This window comes from Crinia signifera, chromosome 19 (assembly GCF_055691185.1).
Source record: "Crinia signifera chromosome 19, ASM5569118v1, whole genome shotgun sequence".
NCBI lineage: Eukaryota > Metazoa > Chordata > Amphibia > Anura > Myobatrachidae > Crinia > Crinia signifera.
The window spans coordinates 117,025,109-117,045,262 of NC_139226.1; the positions used below are offsets into that span (position 1 = coordinate 117,025,109).

Below are 20,154 nucleotides of genomic sequence, written 5' to 3' on the forward strand. Positions count from 1 at the left end.
CAGGGGTACTAGTACCCCAGGTTGGGAACCACTGATGTAAACTATGGAATTTGCATACATATCTGAATTAGACACTGAGAACCTGAGATATTCACAGATTTTATTTAGTTTGCTAAATAAATCGGTCTGCATTCAAATTTTTCTTTTCAAATAGCGAAATTAAGAAATGTAGTAATTTAAATACCGGCCTACTTCTGCCCCAGAGACCGTGTTAAATGGTTAACCCTTTCAGTGCCAACATCTCTGTGAGAGATGTGCCAAATATCTGCAAAAAAATGCCAGCGTCGCTCACATTTGTTATATAAGTTCAAGTAAAAATAAAAAAATAAAAATGTTGTGTTAAAAGGTTTATATTACCTATACATGTAATGCATTACAGGTCATAATGTTGAATAAAATGTTTGCTTGCCAATTTTCACAAATTTACTTGGCACTCAAAGGGTTAAGGATAGAAACCGCAGAAAGAGGGCTTCTCAGCTGATCTGATTTTGGAAAGAAATGTTTAATGTTTCCTAATGGGTACGAAGCACTACTCCTGGAATTAATTGGAAGCGCTTCTTTGCTGACTGGCAGAATACACCATGCTGCAGAGCTCAGCTTCTTCAAGAGGCTACTATGAAGATTTGCTTGGTTGGCATGTATCCCAAATGTTCAATGCGCTCTACCGTATATTAAAGAGAAAGAATTTTACTGGAACGACGGCAAATGTGCCAGTTTCACAAGTAATAGCTGAAGGGCCGCATAGTGCTGGAATTAAAGCGGAAATAGGACCCAAAAAGTAGGTGGGATGTGTTCAATTAGCTTTGTGCTAATAATACATTTTAAAGTGAGAGCATCATTTTATAGCTGCAACCAGGACTGCCATCATAAAATGTGAGGCCCGGGACTAACAAATAGGCAGGGCCCCCCTTCCCGTTCCTGGAATGCCTGGTGAGACCTGTATCTACAGCACTGGCTGCACAACTCAACCTCTACCCCCCCCCCACGATGGCTGCCCTGGCTGCAACAAAAGGCATGGCGGTACTTGTTTCCTAGCACGGCGCCCCCGAGTTTGATTGAAGTGCGATGCGATCTTCCCGTTAAATTAACAGGATTGGTTGTACAATGAAATATCGCATAGCATCGCATGCCAATTGCGATGCGATTTTTAATTGTACAAGCACCCTGATGGGTGCCTACAATGTTAAATGCACCCCCATTCTCAACTCCACCCCCACTATCAATGCCAACCCGAAGCGTGGCGAGCAAATCGAGCCCGCGAGGGGCGGCGGTACGCGTCCTCCGACCTTTTCATACCCCCACTATCCACGACGGCATATGCGATATTTCTTTGTAAAAGCACTCCTGCTACCACTACCTCTTAATCAGCTGGTACTAATTTTAATTAAAATCACCTTGTTTCTAATAATTTGACTAGCCTTCATATCGGGCAACAAACATATGCACAAATATCAAGTTACAAATATATATGAACATTTACGCATAAATAAAAAAACAAAAATGAAAAAGTTGGTACTCTTTACCTAGAACGGCGCCCATCGCGGGCATCGCATGTACATCGCATGGCATTATAATGGCATGCGATGCGACTGATGCCTGCGATTTTACATAGAAATGCATGTTAAAATGTAAATCGCGTCGGTCGCATGCGACCAAAAAATCGCATGCGATGCGACCGACGCGATTACCGCGATTTTACATAAGAAACAATGTTAAATGGTTCAATTGACCCGATTTTACATAGGGAACAATGTTAAATGGCCCACAGACCCCAAATAGCCACCCTGAAGTGTGAAATGCCCCCCCCCAATTGTTAACGACACCCCATGATCAACGTCAACCCGAAGCGTGGCGAGCGCAGCGAGCCCGCGAGGGGCGGCGGTACGCGTCCTCCGACCTTTTCATACCCCCACTATCCACGTCGGCGTGGAGTTAAGAATAGAAAGTGTGGCGAGCCACCGAGCCCGAAGCGTGGCGAGCGCAGCACATCTCCCTGAAGTGGAGACAAGCAGGGACCCGCTGCTCAGCTGCCAAGAGCATGAGCCGCATGTGTGTCCCAGTTTAATGAGTCCCTCTCTGCCAGCACTCGCCAGAGGGGACGGTCTGATCCGGATAGGGGAATGTTTCGGTTTTTGGAATAATTGTCCACGCAGTCCCCGGGCATCCACGTCCGGCATCTTCTCTGGATCTCCAGCGGTCCCAGGAATGCATTGCGCGAGTGTGTGCGCGCGCAATACATTCATGGGACCGCTGGAGACCCTGGAGAAGATGCCGGAGGCCTGCTGTGTACGCCCTGGGACTTGGTAAGTATAAAAAGAGGGTTAGGGGGTTAAAAAAATAATTTGAATGATGTCAAAAACCACGGATACGGGATACTCAACCTGTATATATATATATATATATATATATATATATATATATATGTAGAAAATGGACTGGCACTCTCCCTTCTGTGTGGATGGCCCCGGTGCCTATCCAGGCAAAGATAGGTTGTAGGAACGAAGAAGGCTCTCAGAGGACTTTTCTTTAGTTCAAAAAAGTGTATTAAAACACAGCAAATAGAAAGCAAGAAAAGTCCTCTGAGTGCCTTCTTAGTTCCTACAACCTATATATATATATATATATATATATATATATATATATATATATATATATATATATATATATACACACATACATACATATATATACATACACACACACACACACACACACACACACACACACAGCATCATTTAAAAATAAATGAACCATCTTTTGATTTGTAATGGAAGATTTAATTATTACACATTAATAAGCGACACTAAAAGGATTGCAGCATGTAATATTCATGGGATGCATTTATAATCGAATTGAGATTATTATGTAAATTGGGGCTGTCTATAATAGTTAGGTTTATAATAACGATAGGCAGCATTAGAGGATTTATAATTATCTTAATAGATTTAACCCACTGAACAATCCCTAGATCTGCAGAACAATGCGCACCATTCGCTGTATTCTGTGTATACATTTCTGTATATTTGGCCAGCATAGTCTGTAGCACTTTATATTTGTGTTACTTGTCACCCCAAAAAAACGTGCACCCCATTTGTATTGCATCTCATATGGGTATTAGGACCTTATTCTGATTGACTCCCAAGGCTGCAAAATTCGCATCTTTGCGAGTCATCAGACGCCACCCGCAGAGCCGGCTTCCCCCCCTCGCACGCGCGACCCCCTGCATAATCATCCATTCGCAGGCGGGGAGAAATCAATCGATGGTCGGCGACCATCGAATGATTTCTCCAGCACTCGCAGTTCAGAGACATCTATATTATGTCTCTAAACTGTGGGCGCCCTGTGCGAGGACAGGGCGGGGAGCTGACATCCAGTAATGTCAGTTGCCCACCCCCCGCACCCGTGTCACGGCCTCATTCCCATATGCAAATGGAGCTGCACGGCACCCCCCGCCCACGGGTATGGTATAGGGCTCCAATAGTGGGGATCCCGACAGTCAGTATGTCGACCTCGGGATCCCAACTGCCGGTGCTCTGACAGGGGGGTGAGTGCAAAGAAGTCCCTTGCAGGCTTGCTCCGCTCGCCGTGCTGCGGTCCCGGTGGCTTGCTACGCTTGCCACAGGTTATATTCCCCCTCTATGGGGGTTGTGCACCGGAGCATCGGCAGTTGGGATCCCGACGTCAGGATACTGACTGTCGGACTGTCATCCGGCACCCCCGCCCGCTGTGTAGAATGTTCGCCACGGGTGCGTGCACCCTGCGTCTGAACATGAACAGAAGCACACCATTGGTCCTTCGTGCGAATACGCAGAGGACCGAAGCAATTAGAATAAGATCCTTAATATCTATGCAATACAAAAAAAGATCTCTCTCATGTCCGCAATTAAAATGTAATTTCTGTACTAAAAATGTGTGCTAATTCTACTTATCTGCCTCTACAGGAACAAGGGGTCGCAAGCACCAGATAAGGTCAGTTCTACATAAGGACATCATTTGTGCACATAAGCAATATGTAAATGTTTCCCATACAAGCTAGTTATTGCCAAATTAATGCATTTTTAAATATGTCAGCTAAGACACTTTCAAACAGTTAAACCAATAGGCTGATTAGATTGCAGCCTAGGACGACAGGACTGGGGGGGACAAATTTAAAGGCCTGATTTCTTCCATGCTTATTAGCTATCACCTGTCCCAATGTACCGTGTGGGGTCAAGTTCTCAAGGTGACTGCCACATGGCTATGCCAATGTAACTTATGGATGGAACCATTACTTTATGTATAGAAGAGATGGTCTGAATGCCACTTCCCAGGAGTGACCGGACCAGAGTATCACATGTGATGCTAACATGCGATACCTCGCACAAGTGTATGGGGGGGCCCTTATAATAATGGGGACCTAATGCATAATAAAATATATTGCAATTGTTTACAATAAAGATGGAGGTTTAGGGGGAATTCAATTAGCCACAATAACCCGTTTTTGCATGTAAAAGTGTTTTTTTTTTTTCAGTGTGTGAAAATTTGGGGCTATTCAATAAGCTGGAGCGGTTTACATCTGTTATTCTCTATAGGACTTAATTAATGTAATTATTTTTTTGAGTACCTCCTGAGCAGGTGCAAAGGTTAGATAAATCCCTATTTTAAAAGGTGAATATCTCGGGACTTGTTCCAGAACCATTGGAACACACGCCCTAATGATTAATTAGGCTCATAGAATGCTTTATTATGTCAATTTGGTTAAAGTAGGGCATTTACAGAAACGCGCTTCCCATAATTTTTTTCACTGTCATAGAAAAACGGTAATAAATTATGAAATCAGTGGCAGATTTATTAAGCTTGGGGAAGTGATTATGGGGCAGATGTATTAAGCTTTAACAAGAGCTAAATGCAAGGGTGATAAGGAGAGATAAACGTCCAGCCAATCACCTGCCAACTGCCATGTTACAGGCTGTGTTTGAAAAAAGTCAGTAAGGAGCTGATTGGCTGGACGTTTCTCTCTCCTTATCACCCTTGCATTTATCTCTTGTTAAGGCTTAATACATCTGCCCCAATGTCACTGGTACTTTAACACTGGCCAATCAGCTCTCAACTGTGTAGTTACAGGCTTGGATTGAAAAATGACAGGTAGGATCTGATTGGCCGGTGATAAAGTACCAACCACTTTATCACTTCACCGAGCTTATTAAATTTGCCCCTCAGTGCTTTTGCAAACTAGCACTTATCCGTCATGTTTTTTTTACCTTTTCTTTCCATTTCACTTTCAGATAGAACCACATTAATCTATCCTGCTGAAGGTCTTTTTTGCGCTAAGCTTGGTGCGGTAAGTGTGCCCATGTCAAGGACACGCATGTGCTTCAAAGGGCCTAATTCAAACTTGACCGCAAAGCACATTTTTTTCACAAATAGACAAAACTATGCGCACTGCAGGTGGGGCAGATGTAACATGTGCAGAGAGAGTTAGATTTGGGTGGGGTGTGTTCAAACTGAAATTTAAATGGCAGTGTAAGAATAAAGCAGCCAGTATTTACTCTGCACAGAAACAACAGAACTCACCCAAATATAACTCTCTGCAAGTGTTACATCTGCCCCACCTGCAGTGCACATGGTTTTGTCCATTTGAGAAAAGTCTGAATTAGGCCCCAAGTACGCACACCCATAGGAATACATGGGTAGAACACAGTGAATTCCTCTTAAGCTGTAATGATTAATACAGTGCATCTGGAAAGTATTCACAGCGCTTTACTTTTTCCACATATTTGCCCTTATTCTGATCGGTGCGGTAATATCCGCGTGCGTTCGTGCCGCCGATGTTTTGTGTCTGCGCATGTGCATGTGCGGCCAAATCCCGCATGAAATGTGAACACTCCGAACAGGGGGTGGAGAGGGGCGTGAAGGGCTATTTGGGCTCATTACCATATGCATACGCCCCGCGTTTCATGGGCGTTCCCATGCAAACGCTGGCCGTACGTTTGGTAATGTGGCCGTGACGCACGTGTAGGGGGCGGACATATCACATCGCCGGATGTCAGCTGCCCGCCCAGATCCCTGCTTTTGCACGGAAAAATGTCCGTGTGGTCTGAGGTTGCGGGAGCTGGTGGACCACTCGGTCCTGCATTCGATGGTCTGCGACCATCGAATGATGGGGGAGGTTCCCTGAGATGGAGGAGGCGTATTCCGTGAAAAATACACGTGCGGTCCGTTCGGCCAGCTTCTTACCGCGTACGGACGGAGTTGGCGATCCGTATGGATGGCGGGGTTTCGCACGCACGGTCCTGGCCGCATATTCGGATCCGGCCGCACCGATCAGAATAAGGGCCATTGTTATGTTACAGCCTTATTCCAAAATGGAAGGAATTATTCTTTTCTCACTAAATTCTACACAAAATACCCCATAAGGATAACGTAAAAAAACATTTTGGGAGATTTTTGCAAATTTATACACGCTGGGTAAAATCACCCAGTGTGCATGGACCTTAATACAATATAATGAGCTTCATCTAGTACTTGGCTGATTTATTAGACAAGTCTATCATGTTCTATGCCTGTTACATTACAGCTATTTGGAATGAGCTCCATGCAGACTTGGCAGAGGTAACAGAGTTCTGAGCAGCATCTGTACAGTATAAAGCAGCACCGGACAGTCAAGCATAATAAAGAAAATATTATGGAGGGTGTCATAAAAGTTTGGGGAGGGAGAGAGAAAGAATAATACATACCTCCCAACAGTCCCGATTTTAGCGGGACAGTCGCGATGATCAGGGCCTGTCCCGCTGTCCCTCCCGCGGCCGGCAGTGTCCCGCGGTGAGGGGGGCTGTTGGGAGTCCCCCCTGTCGGCTGCTAAACAGCGGGGAATAAACGCTGTGCGCATGCGCACAGCGTCTATTCCCGCAGCCAGGGGGCTGGGGGCATGCCTAGAGGCTCATAAAGCCTCTGGGTCACGCCCCCATAGCGGCAAAATGGGGGGCGTGGCTTCGCGGGAGAGTCGCGAGTATAGGCCACGCCCCCTGAATTTTCGACACGCCTCCTCTAAAGTTGGGAGGTATGATAATATCAGAGAAGAGTTGCAGGAAACATTTCCATTACTAAACCAATGCATCTGCAGACGGGCGACGCACACCATTTGTGGACAGAACTGATTTCAGAAATGTGATTATTATGGGGCATTATCTTCTGACATTTTTTATATATTATATCCTTTGATATACATGAAGACTACACACAGATTTAAATATAACTATGTGTGTCCCATCTTTTCTACAAATGCTGCTGTGAGACCAAAAGCCCTTAAATGATCTAATAATTCAGCTGGGATATTAAACAGAAAAGAGCCTGAATAACAGAACTGACGGTTATAGATTTCAGTCTTTATTCGCTCTATTACAATCTAATCCGTTTACTGCAATGTACTTAAACAGAAAGCTCTCCTGGGAACTGTTACTTTAAGAACTCCCGGCTCCTATGGGAGAGAACTCCATTTATATACAGGCTTCACAGCATCATCTTCTGGGAAATTACTAACGGTTACACCTGTAAATAATCTTGTAAATACAATAGTAAAAACTCTCAATCTCATTGAAACCTCTCAGCAGTAAATGATGAGACTTTAGTGTGAACCGCTCTGCGGCAGCAAATATTGTGATACTGGAGAATGATCACTACTGCTAATCATGGCCTTCTACAGAGTACAAGTGGGATGCTGCAGGGGCATCAGTCAATAAGAGGGCAGTACGGACGGTGCCTCACAGCACTGAGGTCATAGGTTCTATACCCACCATGGCTCTAACTGTGTGGAGTTTGTATATGCTCCCCGTGCTTGCGTGGCTTTCCTCCGGGTACTCCGGTTTCCTCCCACAATCCAAAAATATACTGGTAGGCTAATTGGCTCTTTTCTGTTTAATATCCCAGCTGAATTATTAACCCTAGAATGTCTGCGTGTACATGTGGTAGGGAATATAGATTGCAAGCTCCACTGGGGCAGGGACAGATGTGAATGTTCAACTAATCTCTGTAAAGCGCTGCGGAATATGTGTGCGCTATATAAGAAACTGTTAATAAATAAATAAGGGGGAAGGGATGTAAGGAAGACGTGCGCACAAGCCCCATAACTGTCTGAATGCATAAACAGTATTTTTATACTCTCTGCTTACCAATAACTTTCCTAGCAGTAGCCATTACCATAGGGTAAAATAGGAAAAAATTAAAATAAATAAAGGAAAATTGATGTTCATATTGGACTATGCATCAACATGTTATGTCAATACCCCCTATACAGCAACATTTTTATGACTTAAAAAGGAAAACAATCAATCAAACAATGAATCAATATATATATATATATATATCTATATATATATATTTATATATATATCTATAGATATATATATATATATATATATATATATATATATATATATATATATATATATATATATATATATATATTTTAGTCCAAACTTGCCGGCACTCTGATAATAATACATCAGGCCTCGGTGCCCATACAAGAAAACAATATCCAATCCAAAGAACTGGCACTCCAGAGGCAAGGTAAATGTTTCAAAACATAATTGCGTGTATACGAGCTTTCGGGTGCATCCCCCTTGGTCAGGACACAGTCAATTGCGACGGATCGGAATGGCAAAATCTAAATATCCTCTACGGTGTACGCTCTATGTTGCGGATTGTGTGCGCCCCAGTCAGCAACATCCTGCGTCGGCACTGTATGCAGGACCAACAGGAGACGTCACTATTGAAGTATGCTGCGGAATGCAGCATAGTGTTCATTCAAGCACCCGCCATATTTGAAAACCCATGCAGTTCCTCTTCCCTGCCTGGGCTGTCGCTGTCTTCTGTAGTGCTTCTAGCACAGTGTAGTCTGTATATCAGCACTGATATGCAAACCAGACCTGTGCTAGAAACACCACAGCAGACAGCGACACCCCAGGCAGTGAGGAGGAACTACATGGGTTTTCAAAGATAGCGGGTGCTAGAATGAACACAAGCAGCATACCCCCTTAACCAGCACCCACCCTGGCTCGTTGCGACCTGCATCAGCAAGGGCATTAGCCCTTGCCGAAGCCGGCTCCCGCTAAGTCCCTGTCAGTCCCGATTTTGCGGTAGGTACACATCTTTTAATGTGTACCCAACACCAAGGGAGATGAAATCTAAAAACGAACCACACTTGAAAAATGTAGAGCGTCTCTTGACGCAAAACTGGCATTGAAAAATGTATTTGTAATAAATGAATAACACCTACAATATTCTAGACCAAGAGGAAAACGAGCAAGAAAACACTGTGACATACATTCAGGAATTTTTCAGAGTCGCTGTTTAAATACTTAATTTAACCTATTAAATACAGTTCTGACATATGTCCATTAAATCCTAAGTAGACCCTGGATTCCTCTGACAACAATCAATTTGTAAAGACAAATGCCAGCATCCTTATTTCACTGTGTAATGATTTTCTCTCCAAGAAGATAGACTACAAATGGGTTTTCCACAATTAATATTAATGTATAAGAGCACCACTTGCCTAAATAAGGTACTAGTCAGGAAAATAGTCCGTACAATTAATTGGAGATACAAAGAACAAGCATTAGAGGCATTTCTCTAACTCATCTCATCTTGATTACTGGTCAGAGGTTATTGAAGTAATAACATGTTCTGTGATTGGAACATATACTGTATTTCATGTTTGGTCACTTCCATGTATTATTTAAACGTAAAGCTGTCTGTGCACAATTTCAACATTCCAAAATGAAGTATCACTAAAGAAAAAGTAAAAACATTAATGTACCAAATGGTTTATAATCACTCGTTTAATATATTATACCATTATTACAGTGTATAAGCAATAAATAGACACTGGCCACTTGTTTCACCCAGAAGCAGCAGCGATAGCTGTAATATGGACACAGTATCGGATGTTCCAAGGACACCATATCAAAAGTTCCCTTGCAGCATCAGGCGGCTGTGTAGCCCATGGGGTCATGCAAGCTGGCCACCAAAAGTCCTACACAGAGGCTGGATAACTCTGATGGAGATCCTGGCCTGTTCCCTGCCCTGTAATAACAGCCACATGCTTCTGTTTGGAGAATCAGAGGCCACCTCTGCCCCCAAAAGCATCAGTCACTGACAGTCTGTTCTATTCTGGTTGATTCGCAAGGCTGTGAATTCGCAGCCTTTGCGAGTCCACCAAACACCGCCCGGCGAATGCCGGGCCGCCCACGCACAGGCTGCGAATGAATGTGAATAACTCCCTGATACCGATGTCTGAGGAAACTGCAGATGTGCAAAGTACTGATAATCAGTCATTTTCTGCATGTAAAGATTCTCCAATCACATCTAAATTACCCCAAATGTGCAGAGCAAATCACATTGGTTTTGTTCTGTAGGTCCACCCAGTGAGGGCCGGGCAGATGCCTTTACAAGCAGCCCAACCTTCCTGGGTTTTTTTCACGCCTAGAGAAAGGTTGAATAACAGCAGTCGCACATAAATATTGACCCCACAGCACAAAACAATAACAAAATTATAGAAACTATAAACAGAAGAAAAATATAATAAAGTGGAATAAAAGGGGGATCATACAGTATAGTAAAGGTGCCCATACATTTGTCCGACTTGTCGGACCCAATTTCCCCTGAGCTCCCCGAGAGGCTCGCGAACGATCTGGCACTTGATGTGCCATTTTTACATGCGATAAATCTCTCAGCCAATCAGCGGCCGCCCATTCTTTTAAATTTTTTTTTTTTTTAATTATGCTACTGCCACCAGCTGCAGAGCAGGGAGAACGCTTCTTCTGCAGGAAGTATGGCTGCTCGGGGATCGGATGCGATGCATCGTGTGTGCTGAAAAAACATATGATGTATCTTATGCGCAGCCTGTCCGACCGCCGACGCCGATGTGCATGGAACTGTGCAATGGATCGTATGTCAGACACATCAGAATAGGCCCGATCTCAGTGCGACAGGTGAAATCGGGCCCAATTCGGACAAGTGTATGGGCACCTTAAGAGTCAAGGAAAACTCCTCATTAAACTGATGATGACTGATCAGACCAGTAAATCCACCTTAAATAGGCCTAATACTTACTTTTTGTAGATAAATAGATCGTTGTTCTATATCTTGTGCCCTCTGTGCTTCAAATAAGAAATATTCCGTCTCTGAAACAGAGTAACACAAACTATCACACCATATTGTACAGCAGAGGTTTTGTGTGAATAATCCTGTGAACTATTGTTGAGCAAACAAACTCATTTATGGTAAGTTTATGTAGCTTCCTCAGTCCAGGCTGTTACGCCATAGGTCAGAATTCAAACTAGAAGAGGGTGGTAAATGGGTACATTAACAAGATACAGGAGCAATTATAAAGTTGTCGCTGTTAGGAGGTCCCTTCATCAATGATTGCATCTGCAATGTAATCATGAAGCAATATTAGGACCAACGTTCGCATTGAAGAACAAGTAAATGTATCAGGCGTGCTGTTTTGCTGATCCACCTTTCTACCCTCCCACCCGCACCGCTGTTACACTATCCGTGCAGCTCTGTCTTCTGCTCAGACCTTCAGTTGCATAGACTGCTTGTGTGTATTCCAATGAGCACACACTTCTGTGCATTAGCAGCTCCACCATTGTGTGAGTGACAGCAATCTTATTCTGCGAGATTGCTGAATCTGCACTTACCTACAGGCTGTGATGGCGTACCATATCTGTATTGCACAAAGAAAACGTCCATTAAGGCAACAGCTTCAATGATCATAATTTTATTGTACCAGCGCTGGCTAAAATTTATTTTTCTTATGAAACTGATTTATATTAAAATAAATGCGCATGGGGATTTCCAACAAATGGCATGCTGCAATTAAATGAGGTAAATAGAGGAAATTCATTGGTCCAATTATTGTCCAAACAATCGGTGTTGGTACATAAGATAGCAGTTCTAAAGGTCCATACATACTGGGCGATTTTGCCCAGCATGTATGGACAGCGATGACTGCTGTCATCGCTGGGGGAAAGCCGCTCAATGAGCGGCTTTTCCACCAACCCGGTGCTGTAAGTGGGGGGGCAGACGGTTTTGCATAGCACAGCGCTATGCAAAGATGTCCACAAAGCTGCTCATCTGCTGGTTATCCCAGCAGATGAACAGCTTTCCCGGCAATGATGCGGGAGTGCGCATCACCGCTCACCACCGGTCCGTACACACAGGGTGGCTTTGAGCTGAAAGCTGCTCAAAACACCAAGTTTGAGCGGCTTTCAGCTCAAAATCGCCCAGTGTGTATGGACCTTTAGTGGCAGAAGTTTATAAAACCTGTGGCTCAGCTCAACATGTTTCCCTGGGATAAACCTTCTCAGCTATTATTACCCAGGGAAATGCTGTAAGCTCATCCCATCACATCTTCTGCCTGAGAGATCGGGCTCTACGGCCCCTCTCAGGGCATTAAGCAGAGGAGTGGTTAATATGAAATATAACAATTTATATTATAGTACATCTACTTACTGAGATCATCCAGCTGCTGTTGTGTACAAGTCTTTCCTGGTAATGAAAAGAAAAGACCTTACAAGATTAGCATTTATCCGCAATACATTAAAACAAGCATAATCCAGCACAATACTACCAATGTAAGAGGCAAGCATGATTCTTAACCCTACTGCGGGATTCCTGCCAATAACATCTATGTAGGCCGAGGATCTCTCTCAGACATACAATATTTTTTATCAGCGTCATTTCAGTTTTCACTTAAAATAATTCATTGTATGGGATCAACGAGTAAAAGCAAATGTGTATTGATTCCTTTAATTATGTATTCCTGACCAGGCTGTTTCAGCTCAAGTGTCATTTCAGTGAACTCAAAGCCTATTTAATCTAACGATTAGAGAATGAATGACCAGTAAGGTCTATAGAAGTCCAGCAGACATTGCTTGGTAAAGGAGAAAACATTGTGGATAAGTACCGTAAATTTTCTATCTAATGGACAAAACCATGTGCACTGCAGGGGGGCAGATGTAACATGTGTAGAGAGAGTTAGATTTGGGGGAGTTATTTTGTTTCTGTGCAGGGAAAATACTGACTTCTTTATTTTTAGACTGCAATATAGATCTCTCTTGGAAGTAAAAACCCACCCAAATCTAACTCTCTCTGCACAAGTTACATCTGCCCCACCTGCAGTGCACATGGTTTTGTACCATTTGAGAAGGAATTTGCCTTTGCGAGTGAACCAGAATAAGTTCCAGTGTACCAACGTCACTTCTTTTTGTATTTCAATAGCTGCACACAATAAAGTGTTTTGTAAGAAATTTATTTTTACACCACGCCAACCCACAGTCGGCTTCATGCACATACCTCCATCTTTTCTATCCAATGGTGTAAATAGGTATTTGTAGGCCCCATAGAAAAAGTTTGCCCTATGAACCACCCAATTGTGAAAAATGTATATGGGACATGTTTCTCTAACAGGGAAGGTGGGCTCCTCTCAGCTGTGGGCCACATAGCAGCTGCACCCCTTGCACCTATGGCAGTTGTGCACTTGTTTCCAACTAACCTTGTGTGTTTAGGGAAAACCCTATCTACACTTTGGGTAGTGTTCATTCTAGCACCTGCTATCTTTGAAAACCCATGCAGTTCCTCTTCCCTGCCTGGGGTGTCACTGTCTGCTGTGGTGTTTCTAGCACAGGTCTGGATTGCATATCAGTGCTGATATACAGACCACACTGTGCAAGAAGCACTACAGCAGGCGATGACGCCTCAGGCAGGGAAGAGGAACTGCATGGGTTTTCTAAGATAGCGGGTGCTAGAATGAACACTACTTTGGGGTCTACAGCAGGGGTGCCGGATGACTGCCCGACAGTCGGTATCCTGACTGACAGGGGCTATTCTCCCTTGTGTAATAGAACCTGCAGTGAGCGAAGCGAGCCACTGAATCTGCAGCGTGGCAAGCACAGCGAGCTCCCAAGGGGCTTATTTGCGCTCGTCCCCTGTCAGAGCACTGGCAGTCGGAATACTGACCGTCGTTATCCCGATTGTTGGACCGCCATACCACACCCCTACAGCAGGACCAAATAGAAATGTGCAGTGCACCTCATGCATTTAGCAATTCATAAATTACATCCACTTCTAATATAATATCCCTAAATATTACTCAAGCATTTGCTCAGTAGAGAGCAGGGCAGAGCCCCCTCCCCTCTCCGGGGCTGCTAGGGACAGAATGAATGAGGCCCTGCCCACCACACACGTGCACTCTCCTGTCATTACCCTGGTGGTGACACCCCTACATCCCTCTCCCCTGTTAGTCCTCTGTGACCCCTGTTGGGGCAAGTGGTGAGAGACTGACAGATGTAAAGAGAGGCCAAGTGTGACAGATGAGCAAGAGACAAGTGTGGAAGGAGGAACAAAGATGAGAGAGAGAGAGAGACAGGCAGGGAAGGAAGGACAGAGACAAACAGAGAAAGAAGCAATGAGAGAAAGATGGAAGGTGTAAGAAGACAGATTTGAGAGAGATTAATGAATGGGGGGCAGGTATGGCAGAGAGAGAGAGAAAAACAGAGGAGGGGGATAGAGATCAGAAAGACAGAGAAGGATAGGGGGCACTGGAATAGAAGAGAAAGATGGGGACAGAGGTTGTAAAGAAAGATGGGGACGGTGACATGAGGGACTGAGATAACAGACAGAGTAGGGAAGGGTTACCCTTGAAAAAGCTGCTAGGGGTTAGCAGTGAAACGCCTAAAGGCCCCACCATTGTACACCTAATTTAAATGGGGTAGGAGGCAGACAGGAGACAAAGGCCCTTATTCAGATCTGATCGCAGAACAATTTTTTTTCTCAAAATGGACAAAACCATGTGCAGAGAGTTAAATTTGGGTGCGGTGTGTTGAAACTGAAATCTAAATTGCAATGTAAAAATAATGCAGCCAGTATTTACCCTGCAGAGAAACAAAATAACTCACACAAATCTAACTCTCTCTATACATGTTACATCTGCCCCACCTGCAGTGCACATGGTTTTGCCCATTTTCCAAACAAATTTGTACTGCAATCAGATCTGAATAAAGGCCATAGTGCAGAGTAAAAGCCCCTAGACACCAGTAAGCTAATTCGATGATCTGCGATCTGTCAGGGAACCAGGGGAATTAAACATGTTTAATACAGTATTTCCAATCCCAGCGTGCCTTCCACTGATGTTTGAGGACCTTTACTCTCATGCTTATCTGTGCAATCAGAAGCGGGGGACAGTTTATGGGGTATGGGTAAAAGCCGGACCAGGACAAGACCCCCAGATCGGACATCGAACTCTGCATTCCTGTCCGGGGGCCTGCCTGTGACAGCTGTCACCTGGGTGAGGAGGAGGGGGAGAATAAAGCCTCCCTGTATGGTCCGGGCATGTATCAAAAACCGGATGGTCCGGACCACATGGGGAGGCTGTAATCTCCCCTTCCCCATGTCCCTAGTGAAAGCTATCACAGGAACCCCCCTCCGGACAAGACAGCCTGCGGACCGGACAGTACAAGCTCCAGACTGCAGATTTTGATGTCCAGTCCGGCGGTCCGGGATTTTGTCCGGGTCCGGTTTTTACATAGTCCCTAGTTCATGCATTGCAAGCGGGGGACATGCAGTAACTTATACCCATGTTATGTGTTTGTGTGTTACACAGGGGTTAAATTGAGGGGGAAACGGGGTGGAACTGATTCCACCACCTCTAATGGTAATGTGAAACATTTTAACCTCCACATTGGCCCTGCACAGTAATTCTCACAGAAAACAGCATTCTAGTTTGCAGGGGCAGTGGCGTAGCTACATATGTGGCAGACCCTGCAGTGGCTTGCGGGAGCGGTACCAGCGGGGTCTGTGGTGGGCGCCGCTGACTGAACTGACAGGCGACCTAGGCAGCAGTAAGCGCTGAGCTGGTCCTGCCCTGTACATATCTAATGAGCGGAGACCAAATGCAGTGCATATTAAATGAACAGGTCCCCGCCCCGAGCATATGTAATGCGCGGGGTCCCACTCACTAAATATGCACTGCGCTGGGTCCACGCTCATTACATATGCATGAGGCGGGGACCCCGCTCATTAAATATACACTGTGCTGGGTCCCCGCTCATTAGATTTGCATGGAGAGGGACCAGCTCAGCGCTCACTGCTGCTCAGGTGCCGTAGTCCACCGTCTTGCCCCTTCTTGGGTGGTGGCATAGAGAAATTAGTTCCCCCACCTCTGCATGGTCACTTTAAGCCCTGGTGTCACAGTATATGTGCATGCTACACACAAGCCCCCTGCAACGCCCTTATAGTATACCCATATTTCGAGTGTGTGTGTGCGTCTCGCAGTGTATGTGCATATTACACAGAGAGGCGTCCTAGGCGTCACTCACGCAGGCTGGGCTCCCCGGCCGCCCGCAGCCGCTGCTCCATGTCCCCAGACACCAGCCTGGACTCCAGCGGCGGCTGCAGGGTCACCGAGTTCCAGAAGATGCGGCTGACCGTCACATCGCGCTCAGAAGAGCCGGAGAACACGGTCAGATGGCCGCCGTACTCCTCCCCTTCTTCCTCCATGCTGCCGCCGGTGTGTGTGTGTGTGTGTTGGTGGCTATGGTAACCGGACGCTGCGCAGCCGCAGTACACCGGGGTTTGTTGTTGGCGCAGGATGTAGTGCGGCTGCCAGTGCTCACACAGCGGCAGTCAGTGCGTGTCAGAGCCGTGAAGCGAGGTGCTGGAGGAATAGCTGCTCCAATTTAATCAAACTACTGTACACTAGTCAACGTCTGGCACTCACGTTGGTGTGGGAACTACACTTCCCAGCATGCCCTGCCACATTTTTCCTGTTATGCCATAACTGAGTGTGGCAGTGCATGCTGTGATTTTGCAACTGGATTGCTGTACATTGCAATGCCTACCACTGTGCTAAAAGGAATTCTAATTGACTATGTACACCTCCTAACTGTCCCAATTTTCGCAGGAGATCCCCTTTTTTGGGACAGTCCCTGCCGGTGTTCCACAGTGGGGGTGGGGGCAGTTGGGCATCCGTCCTACCCAGGGGTGGATTGAGAACGGAATCCTCGGCTGCATCTATTGTGGCATGCAGAGGTGCTGGGGTCATGGTCAGCAGCTTACACAGCGCTGGCCATACCCTCACAGTGGCAAAAATGGGACGTTTTGGGTGACAGCCATCCCTCTTCCTCCTCCAGCAGTTGGGATGTATGCCAAATGTATACTATTTGTGGATCCACATGCTCAGGTGTCAACATTGACACAAAAAAACAGTGAAAACTCAGGTTGACCTTTTCAATGTTGACCTTTTTCTTTTGTCGACCATCTGTTACTGCCGATCTTGTACATGTCAATCTTTAGTCCTGTCAATATATCAGAACCAGTCACTTGAAGTGCCATCGATGGTCCTCCCATGTTTAAAATCCCAGTTTGTGGGCGGGATGTTGTAACATCCGCAGCCCTGTTCGCCCCCCCCCCCCCCTTCGCCGGCCACCGCATTATTAATAACGGCATTATGTTCTAACATATACGGTTATTAACGCAAGGGACAGAGCTTGCGATGCGGCGCCGGCACTGGACTTCCGCGTCTGAGACCTGGGAGTCTATCTGCGCATGTGCAGAGTGATGGCGCCGGCCGCAGGGCATGCTGGGAGGGATCCGTGACGGATCCCTCAAACAGCGCTGCAGTAAGAAGCCCATAGGCGCTGCCACTGCAGAGGGGGGTTAGAGCATACAGAAATGCGGTAAAAACCCGATAACGGGGTGTTTATCGCATTTCTGTCTTAACCCTTAACGTACCAATTACCCGGTACTTTTTGTGCTAAAATAGCATTGCATCGCATGCACAACGATGCTATTTTAGCACAAAAAGTACCGGGTAATTGGTACGTGTATGGGCACCTGTTAGAGAATCGCCCCCTGTAAATGTGCAAATTCTTCACAGCTGTTGTGCACATGGCAAGATCATCGTCTCTGTGCTAATGTCATAATGCCGCCAAACTTCTGGAATCAGTATAAGGCTTTACACACTACTTCTATGCCTGACCCAGACTCCCATTGGCTAGTCTTACAGGAATCTGATTCCCAGCATAGTTGCCAATTCCGCTTATAACAAGTGGCATTGGTCTTGGTGAGAACACTGGCAATGACTGATTAATATCCAGCATCCTGGATATTAATCGCCGGCCCCCGGGCGATAGCAAGGCACTGGGCTGCAAATCGCTATCGGTCCTACACACAGAATGATAGGGGCATTTTCTAAGTGAAAATGACCCCAACTCGCTACGTGTAGGCCCCATTACAGCCGTTCCTCATAGAGAGATGTATTAAACCTTCTAGAGAATAAGATGAGAAGTTTCCCATAGCTACCAATGAGCTTCTAGCTATCATTTATCTAGTTCATTTTATAAATTGACACAAGCTGATTGGTTGCTCCACTTTTTCACTTTAGAAGGGTTGGATATACTTTAGGGCACAGGTTCTCAAACTTGGGCCTCAGGACCCCACAGTGCATGTTTTGCAGGTCTCCTCACAGAATCACAAGCAATGCACCTGTGCACCTTGAGTGACCTGGAAAACGTGAACTGTGGGCCGAGTTTGAGAACCCTGCCTTAGGGCATTATTTAAAAACAAGGGAGGATCAGTTGCTTGAGGTATCAGAATTCATGTATAGAGCGGGATACATTCAATATATCTAGTATGACCCAACTCCTTACAGTAGCAGAGCGCACTTTCTTTGCATGACCGTAACATGATGTAGATTCTTGGAAGGCTCCACTGAAAAAAAAATGACTTGCGTTGAAGTGACTATTACTTTGAGTTTTAAATATTGAATTGTAGTAAAAGGGAAGAATGTATCCAACAAACGTCATTTTTGTAGACTCGACTAGAAAAATAAATAACAATGAAACCAAGAGTAGGGCTGGGGTGTTGCGGTTGTATCGATCCGTATAACTCTGCACATGGAAATATAATTGCATTTAGTTACGTTCACAGAATATGGGTGCAATTGCAATCTGTGTGTAAAAGTTTCCCAAACGCCGCCTTTACAGTCCACGATATAAGGATATCCATACTTGAGCCCAGATAGTTGATTCAAATTGACTGAGATACTAATTGTCACCTGTTTTCAAGTAGGAATATCCTTAAAACCTGGACCGTAATGGTGGAGTTTGGGAAACTCAGCCCTTAAAGCCCCGTACACACGGGGGAGATATATTGCTCAGTTTCTCCTTTTCATCAGCGACCAGAGATGGTCGCTGATGAAAGGGAACCTCTGCCGGCGGTGCCGCAGAGGTAATCAGCTGGTCGCAGGAGCAAGCTCCTGTGACCAGCGATTAGAATGGGGCTGAAAACGGGAGCGCACACCCGGCGATTTATCGCCGGGGCACACTCCCATCACTGGGAATATGGTCGCCGGCGACCATATTCCCAGCGATTTCAGCCCCTATCGCCCCCCGTGTGTACACAGCTTAAGTCTTTTTCATGTAATGAAAAAAATAATTATGTCAGAGGCCCGGGGGTATTAACAAAAACTGCTTCCAAGGAGATGTGCCTCTGATTGTGACCCTTCAGATAATTTGAGTTTAAAATAAAATATCCAGAACACTTTGAAAGTGAATGGGATCATTGGATAGAAGACATACATTAGGTCGACAATTGAAGGTCGACATGCATGAAAGTGGACATGACTTAAGGTGAACAGGTCATTAGGTCAACACAAGCATTGGGTCGACATGGGGAAGGTCGACAGTCAAAATGTCGACATGGGGTTTTTTTTTTCAATTTTTTTTGTCCTGAATGTCGACAGTCGACAGAGACTAAAAAAGTGCACCACATCCCCTGGCATGGCTCGCTATGCTTCAGGCAATGCTTGGTGACCGTATCCCCTTTAAAATAGAGGGGATAGGTTTCAGACTTACTATTTGTGAGCTGTACAGGTTTCCCAAAGTCTCATTATTTATTTGTCTTACAGGTACATGCAGTACCCTTTTTCTAGCACAAGATGTCATATTAAAGGTAACCTGTGAGTATGCTGGAAATCACCCTGTGTGCATGACTAGAGGACCTGTAACAACTGTCAGTGTGCTTCATTCCCTGCAATATCCATAACTAGGGCTGTGTACACACAGGGGAGATTTCAGCACATACTCAGCGACCATATTGCCGGTGATTTCATGT

The 20,154-nt window shown here is 45.3% G+C and overlaps 1 protein-coding gene across 1 annotated transcript in view; it reads right to left on the minus strand.

Annotated features, from left to right (window-relative positions):
* Positions 1-16,699, minus strand: part of HOATZ (HOATZ cilia and flagella associated protein) — a 30,535-nt gene extending 13,836 nt beyond the window's left edge. The window contains exons 1-3 of the mRNA XM_083163225.1: positions 16,359-16,699; positions 12,496-12,531; positions 11,092-11,162 (exon numbers count right to left, since the gene is read on the minus strand). Coding sequence (XP_083019351.1) covers positions 11,092-11,162; positions 12,496-12,531; positions 16,359-16,539 — 288 coding nt within the window. The 5' untranslated portion in view covers positions 16,540-16,699. The remainder of the gene's footprint in view (positions 1-11,091; positions 11,163-12,495; positions 12,532-16,358) is intronic.
* Between the last annotated feature and the right edge of the window lie 3,455 nt (positions 16,700-20,154).